Genomic DNA, 17669 nt, shown 5'->3' with positions numbered 1-17669 from the left:
CCTGGGGTTACTAACCTATTTAACTGTTATGTTGAATCCTTTTGTGGGGAAGGAGATTGAAGGGGAAGAGGGCAGTTTTTATTGACTATGGATTTTTGCATCTTACTTTTCAAGCTTTGAAACTGACTGTTGTTCAGTAATGAGATCCTGTGCTAAAGAATCAAGTCATTCTGCTTGTCTGGAAGTTTTCTGTCTTTATAATGTTCCTTCAAAAGCTGTATTTTCATTTGGAAAAGAAGGAAGGAGAAAAGATGATAATGTGGTGGGAGAAACTATGAAAAGTTGTGATTCTGTGCAGTAGAGTAAAATCTTCAGAATAGAATAATGTTGGTGCATTTGCAAGCCAAGTGTAAGCTAGTGGTGCAAAATGGAAATAGCACATACTGTAGCTCAGATATTCCCATCTCTCTGCTGTATGGTCTCCAGTGTCTCTTGTGTGGCTGAAATACTCTAGCTTTGTGTTAAATTTCAGCTGTTGTGAGTCCCATTTGTGTAGTTTAACAGGAGCCAGCTCACTGCAAGAAACTGTTTAAAAAGTTAAAGGCATGTTGCTAGGTGTCTGCTGCATAGCTGTTGGGGAGGAGGAGCTGTGATTCCTTGTGGCAGTGCTGGAAATGATGGGACAAAAGCTAAGGATGAGAATGACATGGCAGACGTTGGGAAAACCAAACTGTATTTTTGGCCAGATGGTGAAAAGGTAGCTGAGATGAACTAACATCATGAAACAAGTACCAGTATGAGAGATGGAAGCAATTGAGAGCAGAATCTCATTACTCAGTAGTTCTCTATTCTAGCATATCTTCTTAGCTTCCTCCATTTTCTGGAGACACTCAATAATGAAAATTGAACAGCTCAAAATTTAGCATAGAGATGTGACAAACCTACAGGGACCCTTCTGGCTTAAGAATGTCTAGTCTGTTTGTAGTTTGGATACCATGCTGCAAATGGTCTCACCCACTGGTTTCCAAAAAATGTAATAAGGAAATGGGTTGTCTAAAAGCAGCACATGTGATAAAGTGATTCACTGTTAGAGGCATACTGTCTTAATGCTCAGGGAGGCCTCAAACGTCCCTGAATGTATGGGTGTACAAGTAGTTGGATGTAAACTTCATAGTTGCTATGTTCTTATTTATAGTTTCTGCAGAGCAGGTGCTGATGGATGCCTCTACTTAATAGCATCATCTCACTCTTGCTTTGACCACTGAAGGGACTACATCCAAAATACTCAGAAGCAGTCCTCAGAACAAAGTATTTCCTTTTCTTAAGAGAAAGTAAAAGACCTCAGAGAATCCCAGAGCTGGGCAAATGGACCTAGTTATCTGTTTGTCATCATCTCCCACTTCAAACCAACCCTGACTTCCGCTGTGCAGGAAATAGAGGAACATTGTGGGACTCCAGTGTCCTGTTTGTGGGAGAATTTCTTATCGGAAAAAAAAGGATGCTTCCGTCTGTATCACTGATGTGGCCAAGTTGTACCCTGTCAGCCCTTCTTGTTTCCTTCCTAGAATTTAATCCATCTGCTGCTTTTGCTAATTTAAAATTTGCTGCTAGAACACAATGTGCTTTCCTTAGATGTTATACTATTAAACATAGCCACATTCTTTGCTGTAGATGCACTTGAGCTATTCCCACATCCGAAGTTTATTTTGCTGTATGGCGTATTTTGCGAAGACTTAAGGTTCTCTGGTATTAGGTCATGCTATTTAAAACAAGGGGGGACAGTCTCAAGTTGTGCTGGGGGAAGTATAGGCTCAATGTTAGGAGGAAGTTCTTGCCAGAGAGAGTGATTGGCATTGGAATGGGCTGCCCAGGGAGGTGGTGGAGTCACCGTCCCTGGAGGTGTTCAGGAAAAGCCTGGATGAGGCACTTAGTGCCATGGTCTAGTTGATTGGATAGGGCTGGGTGCTAGGTTGGACTGGCTGATCTTGGAGGTTTCTTCCAACCTGATTGATTCTATGATTCTATGAAAAGCTCTTTTGCTGCATAAGTTGAGGTATTGATGAATAAAGTAAATGGCATTTGTAATGGCATGGGATGGGATCCATTTGTGCTTCAGGTTCATGGCTGCAATATTTGGTTATACTCTTCTCTTTGCTTTGACCCTGTTAGTTGGCTCTGGGCTGTTCTTTCCTGGACACTTTTGTAAGCTGGTGTTTCTTGGCTTCTCAGCTGTGTTGTGGGTGTGGCCCACAGTCTCCTCCTGGGACCCCATCTGATGAAAGAGCCTCTGTCGTGTTGTCAGATGAAACACGTATGCAGTGCACCATCTGGCTGCGTATCCCAGCGTGCCTGCTGTAGTTAATGACGGTGATCGTACTACGTTCACTTGAAGATCTGTAGCTTGTGAAAGGGTGTGCACATAACAATTATTTGGCATGATATCGTATGTTAGATAAATTTTATTAGCTCTTTATCAAACAGGGGTTTTGCTGTATGCATAAGTGTAATTCTCATAGTACTAGTTGGGAATGCTAATTGGGATTTGTAGTTTGGAAGTGGGAAATAATTTATGGTAAGCTCTGCTTTAGCTATTGGAAGCATTTAAGAGCTTTATCTTTAGAACAACTTGTGTTAGCTTTAGAGTGGTGGTGTCTGGTGCTTTCTATATGTCGTTGTTTTAAACATCATGGATCACAGGTGATGTCCTTTAACTTTTTACCATCTCTGTATACCCAAAGCTGAGCCATCTGAAGCATATTTGTAAACTAGATAGCTAATTTAAAGTGAAGGAATTGTTGGTTTTGTTACAAACATCTTGTGCCATTTGTGTTTTGTATTTCAGAACAAATGAAGTACTAAAGGCTTTTTATTTTGTTCTTGTTAGTATCTCAGATTTTGCTTTGTGTCACAGGACTGAAGTTAAGATTTTTGCGTGTTCTGTGCCTTTGATTTTTCTGGCCTTTGTTTATTGTTGCAGATTCTAGTCTGCTGGCCTCTAAATTGTGTGAGACTTGTATAGAGCAAAAATAGCTAGAAAGATGGATGTGCAGTGTTGGAGAGTTAGAAAATAAAACTGGTACGTGGATGAAAAGTTGATTTAGAAGGGGGAAGAGGAAAACTATTTCTATACTTTGTCAGGCTTCATTTCTGCACCAGTAATTAGGAGATGTATAGAGCCCTTTTTTTTCTTTTTTTTCTTTTTATTTTTTTGTCTAAAATGAACAAAATGCAAAAATACTTTCCCAACTACTAAGAATACATTATTCAAGCTGTGAGTTTGGCCATGTTTTAAGTTTTCCATAAAAAAAGAAATGAACTAAGCTCTCATCTTCTTATTTCCAAATATAAATTTGCTGTGATTTATAAGGCTCCAGTTACACAAAATAGATGCTTTCTTTAAGGGAGAGTTTATTCTTTTTCGATGCTTAGGGACACAGCTTTTATAGGAAATAGCTGAAAGTAGTTGAGGCCATATTTCTGACAGCCAAAGCTAAGGGGCTCATTGATGATTAGATGTTATTAATAGTGTGATTTTGCACATAAGCATATTAACAAATATTCATATGGGGATAGGGCAGCAGGGACAAGCTTTCTGAAGAGATTCAGATGCCACAACCCTCAGATGCCTGTGAAATTTGCAACATTCGGAGACTTCTCTGGGCACACAAACCCCTTAAGAAGAAAAAAACCCCAAAAACTCCAGCAAACCCAAAGGCAACCAAAAAGCCAAAACACAAACCCAAACAAAAAAGAACCACCCTAAAGCCCATTTCCTTCCCCTACCCTGCAAAAAAACCCAACCCCACCAGCCCCACAAACCACATTAGCCAACCATAAAACCCACGAACCAAAATATGCGCATCTCTCACCCGCAGAATGGAAGAGCAAGGAGCTGAACATTGTTAAACTCCAGAGCACTCAATGATTTATTTTTAAATTAATGCTTTCCCACCTCACATATTTCCTGTTGGAGTAATTCAAAGTCATTTTTTGTCATCCTAACTGCCGGAGGACATAGGAGGATAATCAGGCTTCAGCATGTTATTGAGCAGTGTCTGGTTACTGGAAGGCATTTCATGTTTGTTAACTTTTGGCAGACTGTTTTATAAGCATTTGGATTCAGAGCTTTAGAGATACAAAGTGATAGAAACCTTTGCCTACCTATGCCAATATGTTGAAAATCAACATGCAGATGTGAAAAAACTGAGACAAACCAAGATGACGATACTATAATTGTATGATCTCCACTACTAACATTTGCTATGATTGTCATAAAGCCTGAATTTCAATGGATGTATCTTCAAAAGTGTGTGGATGAAAGTAGGTAAATTCAAACAAATCCATTTTCACTTAACTCACTGATGCAGCAGAGAGAAGGGTAAATACTTGTAAAAGAAGTATGGCTAGAAGAAAGCTCACCACTAATTGAAGAAATAATCTGAAATGGCAGGGCATAGGTGATGCCATGAAGAGTGCAAACACACCCCTGTAGCTTTGAATAATGTGCTTGTTTTCTTTTTTGAGGACACCATCCTGATTTATGGGAAAGGTGATGAGCAGCTAAGTGGCTGCTTCAGCAAGCATCCACATGCAATGCATAGAATAGCTGCAGCTGTGATACAGGCATGGGAAGGACTGAGCTCTGGGTGAAACCTCTGAGCTTGAGTACAGAGGTCTTTGCATTTCTTTAAGACAACCTTCTTCTAGGGCACTTTGGGACAGTAATGATACCTCAAAGGTTGCTTTTCTAGTGACAGCAGACCTGCAGTTGGCCTGCCATCACGTTTACCCTCCCAGAACAGCAATTTGCAAGTGTATTTGTAAGTGGCTATTTAGAAGCCCATGCATGGGCTTTGTTTACTGTAAAGATGCAATCCTTTATCAGAAAAATCAATTTAAGATATTTCTACCTTGGCTACTCTGGTCCTTGCTGGTGTTACTCTGAAGTGAACCAGGAAAATAATTCTTGAATAATCTGACCAAATACAAACAAATCTTCCTGAGTTTTATTCACTATGTTGTCTGCTTTGTTAAGGAATTAAAATGTGATACAAGCAATCTCGTTCACAATGTGGCCTCACAAATAGTTACAGGAGGCTATCTGGGGATATCGGTTGGATCACTGTGGTTTGTGGTGCTGCTCAGACTGCTTTAGAGGCTTGGGAAATGTATGGACAAAGTTTTAAGTATGACTTTCAGCCTAAGCTCATGCCATTTCTGAAGGGGCTTTTAGGTTCCACCTGGACTCTCCTCCATCTTATTAACAGTCCAGATGCACCAATCTGTTTGTCAAAGGGAAGGGGCAGCTGGGTGTGAGGTTGCCTACCCACTTGTGTATTTCTTTCTCTGTTTCGTGGCAGCCTCCTTTAATGTCTCTACTAGAGGCACTAGTGTAGTCAAAAGCTCTTTTTGTCATTAGTGTTCTGCTTCGAGTCACACACTCAGCATTCAGGAAATGCACTTTGATCGTTTAGGCTCAGTCAGATGCGGAATTACAGTTTCATAATTGCAGTAATTATGTTGATCTAAGCAAAAAATGGAATTATTAATGTAATATATACTGCCAATAAATTTATCATTCACAGTAAGGCATTCTGATGGGAAAAATGTCTGCGGCCCCAGGATAGCCAGTACCTTCAGCTGTGCTTTCTGAACCATTTTCTGTGCAAAATATTACTTTGTGTGAAAGGTAGCCTAGATTATTAAACCCATGACTCCTTGCTTTATGCAATTAACATGGAATAAGGAAGATTTTGTGCTCTGCTGTTGCTTGGCAGAGAAAACTGACTGGGAGCTCAGAAACTTACTAAACTTAATGAGTAAAAATGGATTTGCACTTAAAGTCTTCACAGTGCATAGCAAGATTTTAGCATGGTATAAAATGTAAAATTATAGCAGAGTATATGAGCAGCATTAATAAATGGATGGAGCTGCTTTTACTGAAAGGCAGGGATCTTGACTTTAAGGCTTTAAGCTTGCAAATATTTGCTGGTCACTATGAAAATGAGTTTTCCTTCCTCAGAAATATATTCTATTTCCATTTTTGTTCTTTCAGTTTACACAAGCAATAAAAATAGTGTTATACTTGTGTCAAGGTCCAGAGAACAGAGATTAACAATGTCTCTGTCCAGAGGAGCAAGATCTGTTCTTACGGATTTCCGTGTTGTGAAATTAAGGTGCAAATGAGACCACAGATCACCACAAAACTATTTATTGAAGGATAAAGCTGGACAAAACAGAGGGAGAGAAGGGAGGCGGAGAGAAATAAAGAGAACGAAGGAGGAGAAGAGAAAAGCAGAGAAGGAAAAGAGCTGGGATCATATTACCCTCAGTGCAGATGTGGGTCTGGGGGGAGAGAGACTGGTGCATGGCCCAGGGATGATCTTCTGTGGAGTTGGTCAGGGGTTCTTCTGGTGGTGGTGCAGCTCTGGTAGTCTGCTGGAGGTGTCCACCCTTGGTAGTCTGGTACAAGTGCGCACCTGGTGATCTGGTGGAAGTGCACACTTTGGCAGGCATCCTCCTGCCTTTTATACAGTTTTCTGCTCGGTGTCCAGGTGCAGCTCCCCAGGAACTCTTGCTGTGTATCCTCATGCATTCGCAGGGGTCCAGTGCCACCGGGGGGAAGGCCTCTGCCCCCTCCCTGGCTGTCCCTGTCCATACCCTGAACACATGTAAGCCTTTTTGGGGTAGCTGAGATGTAGACATCCTGAGCATTCCAGCCAGGCTGAAGTCCAGGAGTTTTGAAGGTGTTATCTGTTGATTTGCATCCCTGAGCTTTCGGCCAAGCACTTAGTCTGAGTCCCAGAAGTTAACAAATAGAATCATAGAATCAACCAGGTTGGAAGAGACCTCCAAGATCATCCAGTCCAACCTAGCACCCAGCCCTATCCAGTCAACTAGACCATGGCACTAGGTGCCTCATCCAGGCTTTTCTTGAACACCTCCAGGGACGGTGCCTCCACCACCTCCCTGGGCAGCCCATTCCAATGCCAATCACTCTCTCTGGCAAGAACTTCCTCCTAACATCCAGCCTATACTTTCCCCGGCACAACTTGAGGCTACAGAGAACATAAATAACAGAAGTCCAGCCAGTAGCTATCCGTACTGTGACTTTTGTTGGCTTTTAAAAATGCTTCTTGGGGAAGTACTTTGTCCTCTAGTTACTTATTCCCAAGTGTACACTCCTTAACATGTGTCTTGCAACTTAGCATATTGAAAACATATTCAGTGAAAGAAGGAGAGAGGCTCTGTGATTACTTTTATCCTCTTTGTTTTCTCCTGGATCTCAATCTTTTGTTCAGCCTGTCAGAAGTGTTACAGATTTGGTACTCTTGCCTCCCACATATCCAAGATGTATAAATCCTTTCAGCTCTGTCACCTCAGTGATATTGCTGACATACAATACTCTTGATCAGTCCCCTGTGAAAATTCCTACTGCTGCCTTCATTTCCTCCTATTTGGACTCCTATAATTCACAGCTCTCAGGCACTTAACTGCTGTTATATTCCATAGGACTGGTGCTAGCACAGTATACTATCATAACCCAATGTTTTTTGGGTTGTCACTGCTGCATGCTTTAATTTCTAAATTCTGATAACTTGGGCTCTGAACTGTAGCAGAAAACCTGAACTTGTTAGTGTGTTTTCACTGGATTCCTCCTAAATCAGCTTCTGTCAACTCGCTGATCGTAAGGATCTTCTCTATTGTAAATGGTTCTGTGATAGTAGTTAATTGCTCCCCTGATTTCAGGCGTAATGCCTTTCAACTTCACTGGTCATAGGATCATACGGGATCATAGGATGTTAGGGGTTGGAAGGGACCCAAGGAGATCATCGAGTCCAACCCCCCTGCAGGAGCAGGACAATAGTATCTAACACAGATCACAGAGGAACACATCCAGACAGGCCTTGAAAGTCTCCAGAGAAGGAGACTCCACGAGCTCCCTGGGGAGCCTTTTCTAGTGCTCTGTGACCCTTACAGTAAAGAAGTTCCCCCTTGTGTTGAGGCAGAGCCTCTTTGCTGCAACTTACACCCATTGCTCCTTGTCCTATCAGAGGGAGCAAGTGAGCAGAGCCTGTCCCCCCGCTCCTGGCCAGCCCTCAGATACTTACAAACATTTATCAAATCCCCTCTAAGTCTTCTTTTCTCCACATGTCTCTCAGCCTCTCATAAGCCATGCCCTCCTGTCCCCTAATCATCCTTGCAGCCCTCCGCTGGACCCTCTCCAGCAGATCCCTGTCCCTCTTAAACTGGGCAGCCCAAAACTGAACACAGTATTCAAGATGAGGTCCCAGCAGGGCAGAGTAGAGGGGGAGGAGAACCTTCCTTGATCTGCTGGACACACTCCTCCTAATACACCCCAGGATCCCATTGACCCTCTTGGTCCCAAGGGCACATTGCTGTGCCATGGTTAACTTGTCTGCTACAGCACATTTTTCATTCATTTTTAATTCCAGATTCTCCTTTCTTCACATCGAAGATTCTATGTTGAATGATAAAAACCAAAAAAAGACTATTAAGTGAGTGGAAATTGAATAGCTGTGAGGAACTTGAACAGGGAGAAAGGTTGTGCTTTTCTAAATGCAAGAATTGGTGCCGCTTCGGTCTGCTCCCTGAGAGGATTAATGAAATTTGATCACAATTAGATCTTCAAATTTGTATTGCTTTGAATTGAAGCATTTTTACGTAAATCATAGAATCAAGCAGGTTGGAAGAGACCTCCAAGATCATCCAGTCCAACCTAGCACCCAGCCCTATTCAGTCATCTAGACCATGGCACTAAGTGCCTCATCCAGGCTTTTCTTGAACACCTCCAGGGACGGCGACTCCACCACCTCCCTGTCAGTTGTTTTGCCTTTGTGTGTACGGTTCAAAGTCTGAGAACTGCTTAATTGGCAAGAACAAACGAGCTGCTGAACATAATGGGCTAAACTTCTAACAATACCCTTGAATTTCACACCTGATGTTAATCGCCCATGCTCAACTGCAGACAAACGTTAGCATTTACACATGGAACTGCATGCAGGCACAGGGAAACAGAACCTTTCAGTATTGCATCTGTGTTAGATTTCAGGCAGAAGACACAAATTTAAATAGTTTTCTTAAAAGAACCAAGTGAGTTACTGCTCCGTAGCATCAGGGAGTATCAGGCAGAGTCCCAAGAGCACACTGGTTTTGTTACTTTTAATGACAGCAGTGTGATGGTTTGGGTGTTCCCCGCCCCCCCCACGCTTTAGAAGTTACCCCGACTAGACTCAGCCAGCTCTGGGAATATAAATGAAGCTATTTATTTACAGCTAGCACAATATACAGGCAGGTATTTACAGTATATACAGTTACAGACAGAAATGTACAAGGTAAAAGGTAATACAGAAACACAACTCCCCTCCCAGAAACCTGAGTCCCCAGGAGGGGCTCTCGACCACCCCTGCACCTTCCCCCTGCCCCTCTCAACCTTACCCCAGTCCTAAGGAACCAAGAGGTTAAGAAGCAAAGGTGAGTGGAAGGTGAGGTTTGGGAGATGCAGCTGAGTCAGAAGCCCAAAGCAGAGTGAGACAAAAATGGTGAGAGTGTTATCTAATGTTTTCATGTCTTCTTCAGCAAGACTGAGGGAAGCAGACCTCACCATTGTTTTCCTTTCACAGCCTATGATCTTCTCACCAAAACATTCTAGCTAGCTTCAAACTGGCACAAGCAGTAACAAATACAAGGTTTGTGAAATATGTATGTTGCAGACTTGATTTATATACAGTTGTAAAGTATTTTTGGAGACAGATCTTTATTCAGCTGAACCTAAGAGTGTATTTTTCCCTCTAGCTTAGCCAGAATAAGTGGTGGGACTGGAGTTGGAAGTGGCCATGCATTGCACCTTTGCTGCAAACTGCAGGGGTGGGAACGGGGGTCTGGAGGGCTTTCTAAGTGTAGGGCTCTGACAGAGGAGCTTTCTGTTTACAACAGCAGAAACTCTGGTGCAATGGGCTTTGGTGCTCTGAGAAATTGGCAGAGGGAAAATGCACTGGAGTGCATGTTGCAATTGCAGTCACAGTAATACCTCATCTGAAATACAGCAAAAATAATTGAAGTAACGCATGCGTATTTTGGGCTGTAACTGATCCAGAGCAACTTTTCACTTGTTATGTGGTTTCTTTTTTCCCCACTTGTTTTTTGGCCTTCCCAAGCCGTGTTTTTGTTCACTTGGGTTTTAATTCTGTCGCAGTTCATTCTCTTAATGCCAAAACAACTCCTCTGTGGGTAAAGAAGTGAGCATGTTCTGAAGGCACTAGCTGGTCTTTAAGGCCATGTTTGTACTAGTAGGAGAAGTAAAGTAGAAGATGAACTGAGGAGGAGTAATCCCTAACTATGATACAAATTAGAGAACTTAAAATACTGGCATTCTTAATGTATGCATACTTTACAAATTACTTTCTTCAGCTATTTGTAAATTTGAGGAGAAGCTTTCATAATGGAACATGCCAAAGAAGAACTTTTGTAAGCTGAGATCTTAGGGCAATAAAAGGAACCATGTACATAACTATTCTGTTTATTAAATATGTATTTAATCAGTCTAGCCCTGCTCCACAGAACAAGAGTTGCATGCACGAGCATCCATTTGGCTTTACTTGTGGTAACTGGTAAAGCAGCATGGTTGTGTCACAATACAAATGCAGCCAAGCAGCGTTTTATTCTATGGCCCTACTAAGGATGGGGGAGGTGGTGGGAGTTGTGTTGGTAGAAATCGATCTCCTTGGACAGAGAACTGGAGATTAAAACCCTTCCAGTCCTGAATTTGTATGGATCACTGTGCCACCGTGCCTTCTTTCAAGTGAAAACTAAATTTAGCTCCGAGGAGTCTTTTTGAAGATATGTTAGGTAAGAATGTCTTGCAGCGCTTCTCTGATCTGTGCATCACATGGGACTTGTAAGACCTACCTCCACTTCTGAAAATAATGTGAAGGGAAAAGTAGCTTAAGGTGTGGCCTACTGACATGGCTTAATGTGCATGGCTTTTCCAGTCATGGAAAGTCCACTTGACTGAGACAACTGAGAGATAAACAAGGGGTGGTACAGATAGATCTAACTGATCTCACAGGCTTGTTGCAGTAATTGCACTGTCAGTAGCAGAGTTACTATTTTATAAACTTCAGACAACTTAGGTAGCAGAGTGTGTTTGTATTTACCACGTTTGCTTTTACAACACAAACAACTTCAAACAAGGTGTCTGGCTTTTGAATGAGTAATGGTTTTGCTGCCTGCTTCTTGTTTTTTACATCTCTTGTTTCTCTGCAGGTCAAGGCAACAGATGCAGATGCTGATCAGTTTGGTGAAATAGAATATTCTCTTTATGATGGATTTAATTATTATGAAAAAGCCAAAGCCTTCCAGATTGACCCACATACTGGTCAGATCTGTGTATCTCAAGACATTGACAGAGAAGAAAATCCAACCACTTACGATCTCTTAGTAAAAGCTGTCGATGGGGTAAGTTTTGACGTAGCATACTGCCAGGTTTATGACTGCATTTGCAAACTTGGATGTGCTGTGTACTTTTAAATGAGGATGTAGTGAGTGTGCCAAAAAGTGTTGGAATTTGAGTAAATTGAGAAGGTTACGCCATGAACCATAGATTTTGACCCAAATTGATTGATTTGCCTGTGAAATTCCTAATTCCCGAAGTTCCTGAATACTGTTTCTAGGATGTGTTGGCCTCTGCTGATTTTCTTCTTTCTCTAGGAACATACGGGTTCTAAGTTACCTTTGCTCCCTGCTTTCTGAAATAACTACAAGAGTAATAAACCAGTAACTTATCCTAGAGCTGTGTGGCTAAATAACTTTGGGGTCCTTTCTCACTAGCTGATGCCATTGATGCTGCTGTGGCTGGGTACAGCCTCCCTGCAGGAGCACATCTGAACGTTTTCCCACTCTCCAAGATCAGGCGCTTAGAACTGGGTATTCACAGAACATCAAGTGCAGGGTAGTTGTGTGTGCCTGAAATAGAGCCTTTCAGATCCTCTTGGCAAGGAGGATGAGATGTTCACTATGTGGGAGCATGTGAAGGTATCTGATGTACTCACTTGGCCTACCCAATACCACGTAACAGAAAATTTTGGTAGTGCAACATCTGAAAAAGACTAGAAGAAAATAAGTAATGGATTATTTGGTTATGAAAGCAAGAGATTTAGGAGAGCAGGTGATGCATTTCTTAACTTTGTTTTGCTGTAATAGAGAACTGAACAGGTGAAAGAAAAATGTTACGGGTTGGCTGCAAACTTTAAAATTAACATAAAGACACTTAATATTATTCAAGCCACATTTTGTAGTGTAATTTGAGCTAAAAAAAAAATTACTTCAGGCTACACAATCTTTATATCACATTTTGAAAGTCAAGCTTCCATTTAAGCTATTGTCCTTAGCATATCTAGAACCTGTTTGAAATGTAGTTGTGCTAAGAGTTTTAATTTATTTTTTTAATTGATGCCTGTGCTTTTTATTGTGGTGCTATGAAGTAGTGTAGTGAACTGTGATTTCCATACTCATTAGCAGATGAACTTAAATAGCTGCAGCTGGTACATAGTATTAGCTGTTCCATTTTAAGAATATAGTAGTTAAAGGTGTATTTGTATGCTGTTGCATTTGGGTATATGTGTAATAGTTAAGCAATTAATCTCCATTTTGTGTTAGCAATCACTGGTCAGTGTGTTTCAGAGGCTACAGAAGTATTCTCTTGTAATAATACCTTTAAGCAATGTGTCTCTTCTTCCTCATGGACTTCAAGGGAAAACAATTGTATAAGAATACTTTTTTTTCTTGTATGTTTGTTTTCTGCTTCTTACTTGAAGGTTAATTATTTAAGAATGGAAGTTGAGGTTCCACCTCAACACAAGGGGGAACTTGTTTACTGTAAGGATAACAGAGCACTGGACAAGCTCCCCAGAGAGGTTATGGAGTCTCCTTTTCGGGAGACTTTCAAGGCCTGTCTGGATGCATTTCTCTGTGACCTAAGCTAGGTTATGGCTCTGCTGAGGCAGGGGGGTTGGACTTGATGATCTTTTTGGGTCCCTTCCAGCCCCTGACATCCCGTGATCTTGTGATCCTTTTTGTTAGGATAGCATCTATGTTTACAGAACCAAGTCTATGTTACCACTTTTGGAATTTCTCCAATTTGAGATTTCTGTCTTAAGTTCCTTCCTAAGCAAAGTTTTGTCAGATACACATGAGTACAGATCTCCAAGCCCCGAGGAGTAAATCAGTCAATATTACAGCAGAAAATTATGTATTCTGCTCTGTTTCATCACTTAAATTTTCCTCTCACTCACATGTTTTCAAGCTGTATAAATGCAAAGCACACATGCATGCATCGAAGATATCAAATCCACCCTTTGTAATAAAGACTATGGGAGACCTGGGCAATACAGTAAAAGTCTGTCAAGTTTCTAAGATATCCAGTCCAGAAGATTATTTTGAGAGTGTGCAGAAAAGAAAAAGGGGTTGCCATGAAAAAAAAACCACCTGATGCTTTTTGTTAAATTATTGCTTTAAGTTAAGTAGTCAGTGCATTTAAAATGATTGACTTTAAATGACAGACCAATTTAAGAATTATCTTCATTTTCAGGGACATTGTGTTTTTTGAAGTTCAGTAGCTGGGAGAGGGCTTCGGGTTTTGATTGCCTTGTCTGTGACAGGAAAGATTTCATCCTTTTACTGAAAGTTAGCACCTCCTAGATCCCATGGATTTCTCTTGTGAATATGTGCACCTCTGATACCTAAATACTAGAGCACCTAAATTCAATACTGGCTTTTCTAAATTTTCAGTGTACTTGAACTTTCCACCTTTAAAGCAGAATTGCAGCAGGATATTTTGTCTCCTAGCATTCTGCTGCTGGTTTTGATGAATTGAAGACATTAGGTGTAAAGTTCAAAGTAAAAGCTATGATCAGGGGAGAAAAGATAGAGAGGAAGAGTAAAGGGTCACTGTTGACAAAGCAGGAGGAAAGAGGTTAAAAGGAAAGAAAATAACATTTAATTAGAAACAAAGAGGGAAAGAAAGTGTTTTCCAGGTGGTGTTCAGTTTATCTTACAGCAAAAGTATCGATTTCCTCCACCTGTTCATGCCTACTCCATTACATGGTTGTGGATCCTGTCAGTCTTGTCTTTTATGCATTATATGGAGAACATGATGAGAGAACTGAAATTGCACCCAAGAGCCCATATAGAGGCAAGTGAAAAGGGATGTAAACAGTCCTTGTGAGCTTGTGGGAGCGCTCTTCCTGATGAAGTTGAGACAAGACTGATCATGTTAGCGTTAGCCCTTTCAGTTGGCAGCACCAACTGTGGTCCCAAAGTCACTAACTTCACATACCTATTTGGTACTTGTCTGTAAAATACTTGTATATGAGAAGACATCATGTAGCTAGGTTTGTAGAAGGATGTTTGCCTTGAATCCCACATCATCTGCATCCAGCTCCCTCCCCCAGGCTGTGGCAGAGTAGAGGAGGTGACCCTCCTGTGATTGGCATGCCAGTTGTTCCTGTAATATTGCCTGTTCAAACTGCACCCTTAGTCATGACACCTGTATTTATGCACTTGTGATAGATCAGAAGCAGTTGCAGTGGGCATTTGGGGCATCTTTGAATTTACAGTCAGGTGAACATTTCTTGTAATGGTGTTAAAATAGTACATTTTCCTTTCTCTTGAGGAAAAAAAATGGATGAAGCTATGTTGTTTGGGGAAAGACAGAGGCTAAAAACTGAACATTTGAGAAGAGGAATTTAAAAATTAACTGTGGCTTTCTGTTGCTCGTAACATGTTTTCATAGATGTTACTGTTTCAGTCAGCAACAGATTTATTTAAATCAATCTTTATATTTTTCAAAATATGGTATGTCGTGCCTGCTTCTGAGTAGATGAAGTGTATCCACATGGCTGAAAGTAGAAGTTTTTTTTGTTTTCCCCTCAATTGGGATTATACTTAAAAAAATTTCATAGCCAAAGTAAGAACTGGGTCACAACCAGTGAATATTGTAAGGTAATACTGTCCTTGACTTGTGTGAGGGGAATACACTGCTGCTTCAGGAAAAGAAGGATCTGTCTCCAACATAAAATTTGACCTGTCTCCTGAGAAACTGATTCATTCTAAAGTAAATGGGAGAACCTAATTTCCAGAGACTTCAGTCTTTATGTAACTCCATAGGATAAATGCAAATCGACTGAAGAGTGGGTTGGATTTTTATGTCTATTTAGCAATAATGAAACTTGGAAAAAGCAGTTTCATACAAGTTCTCATGAGCTTTGCAGTCTGGTTTCATGCTGTTCCAACCATGTTTTTAGATGCTTTTAATCCTGGTGGCATGTCTTCTTTGGTCCTCTTCCCTTAATGGTTCTGGTTTCTGTTCTAAAGTACATGAAGGTTGTGGAGCTGCAGAGCATCTTCTGACAGAGCACTTGGGCCACCCCTTTTAGCTCCTGTGCAGGGATTTCCTTCCTGTGGAAATCAAGGTATTGGAGAAGGGACTCACCTTCAAGTGGGATCAGAGTTTTGGCAATAAGCCAAATGGGTTTGCATGTCTCCACTTCTCCATGTTTGCCCAGGATTTCATGGCTATCTCAGTAGTTTTGAAGCTGATGGAAGCCCAGTACTCATCACGGTGAAGGAAAGAGTGGTGTGTAGGTGATTGCAGTAAAAGCTGGTGAGGTTAGGCTAGCAAGGATTTGACTTGTGTAACACTTGGTAGTCTTAATAAAAATAACTATGTTCAGACTTCTCTGTCAGAAGAAGCTCAGTTTCTTTGTGGGCTCAGTCAGCCCACTGGAGTTGCTCTGAGTGCATAGCTTGCCTAAATTTGGTATTTCAGGGTATTAATTGTAAGTGGGTTTTTTAACAGATGTTTCCATTGTTCAGTGTTGTTGCAGCATGTTCCATTGAAGGAAACTGGGGCCGTTTAGTTTGAAATAGAGAAGCATGAGGGGAGACCTTATTGCTCTCTACCACTACCTGAAAGGACTTTGTGGAGAGATTGGTGCTGGTCTTTTCTCCCAGATGATAGGACAAGAGGGAATGGCCTCAAGCTGTAACATTGTCAATTTAGACTGGCCATTAGGAAAAAAAAATCACAGAATGAATGGACAAGCACTGGAATGGGCTGCCCAGGGAAGTGGTTGAGTCACCAACCCTAGATATATTTAAAGGTCGTTTAGATGTAGGGCTTCAGAATACAGTTTAGTGGTGAACTTTGTAGAGTAGGGTTATTGGCTGCCCTTGTTGATCCTGACGCTGTTTTCCAGCCTGAGTGTTTCTATGATTCTGTATGATTTCCTGACGAATGGCTGAAGTCACGTTTGCACTTCTAAAATGTATCTTGTTTTTTTTTGACTTCTACCTCTTTGATTTATCCCAACAGGGTGGGCTGAGTGCCCAAGCTTTTGTTCGCATTGACGTAGAAGATATTAACGACAATCAACCTGTTTTTGAACAAGCTGTCTATGTGACGAGCATCAGTAGTCATACACAACCAGGAACAGAAATCATCAGTGTTGTTGCCACAGACAGAGATTCAGGAATATATGGTGTTGTCACGTATGAACTGATCCTAGGAGAGTTTTCTTCTTTTTTCACAGTGGATGCATCCACAGGTACTGTATGAGCCTATGATTCAAAACGCTATAATAATACAACATGCATCTTAACCTTGACTGGGCTTTTTGGTTGTTGTTGTTGTTGTTGTTTTTTTGTTTTAGTCATGTCATGCAGTTGAAACTTAGACTGTGCTGGAAAATAATTCTAGAGAAAGATGGAACATTTGCTGAAATAAAAGGAATAGCAAACAGTGCATGCCAGTACAATACAGGGCAAGCGGTGTGCTACTATCTTCAGCTGCAAATCTATTAGTTGTTGTAAGGAAGTAATGAGATCATTAATGGTGTTGCTTTTTACAACAATATCTGAATTTCTTATTCTTGAGGAGCAATAAGAGATCCTCATTGCTGTCTCCAATTACCTGAAAGGACATTGTAGCCAGGTGGGGGGGTGGCCTCTTTTCCCAGGCAACCAGCAACAGAACAAGGGGACACAGTCTCAAGTTGTGCCGGGGGAAGTATAGGCTGGATGTTAGGAGTAAGTTCTTCCCAGAGAGAGTGATTGGCATTGGAATGGCCTGCCGAGGGAGGTGGTGGAGGTACTGTCCCTGGAGGTCTTCAGGAAAAGCCTGTATGAGGCATTTAGTGCCATGGTCTAGTTGACTGGCTAGGGCTGGGGGATAGGTTGGACTGGATGATCTTGGAGGTCTCTTCCAACCTGGTTGATTCTATGTGTTCTATGTGCTTGTCCTTTTGTTTAATCTCTGTTTCTGTGCTAATGTTTTTTCTCCATACTGTTCTAGGTTAAGTCCTCATTCTGCTTACAGCCTTGTAATATCCAGCTGCTTCCCTATTGGATTCAGTGATGAGCTTTGCAATTTTTTTTTCCTTTTGCTTCCTGATCTGACTGCATCCTTGTTGTTGTTGGAGAGAGGTTCAATAAAGGAGTGACAATGAGAGCAAGAAAACAATTATAATGAAATCAAATCTGGGTGATTTTTTTTGAAGGCAGATTGAATCTGAGAGATCAAATTACTTTTCCTCAAAGTGTTTTGAGTTCTGAACATGTCTTTATTAGTGATACTTGTAGCTTTTGGATATTTTGTGATATTCTTTTATAGAACTTACTGCATTTCCCTTTCAGATAAAAACTGAAATTAA

At 41.2% G+C, this 17669-nt stretch overlaps 1 protein-coding gene across 1 annotated transcript in view; it reads left to right on the top strand.

Annotated features, from left to right (window-relative positions):
* DCHS2 (dachsous cadherin-related 2) overlaps positions 1-17669 on the top strand; it is a 96751-nt gene that overhangs the window by 26828 nt on the left and 52254 nt on the right. The window contains exons 2-3 of the mRNA XM_064149424.1: positions 11227-11418; positions 16334-16565. Coding sequence (XP_064005494.1) covers positions 11227-11418; positions 16334-16565 — 424 coding nt within the window. The remainder of the gene's footprint in view (positions 1-11226; positions 11419-16333; positions 16566-17669) is intronic.

Source organism: Pogoniulus pusillus, chromosome 9 (genome assembly GCF_015220805.1).
Source record: "Pogoniulus pusillus isolate bPogPus1 chromosome 9, bPogPus1.pri, whole genome shotgun sequence".
Taxonomy (NCBI): Eukaryota; Metazoa; Chordata; class Aves; order Piciformes; family Lybiidae; genus Pogoniulus; species Pogoniulus pusillus.
The sequence above is the reverse complement of the archived record's forward strand: the minus strand, read 5'-3'. Positions and strand labels throughout refer to the sequence as shown.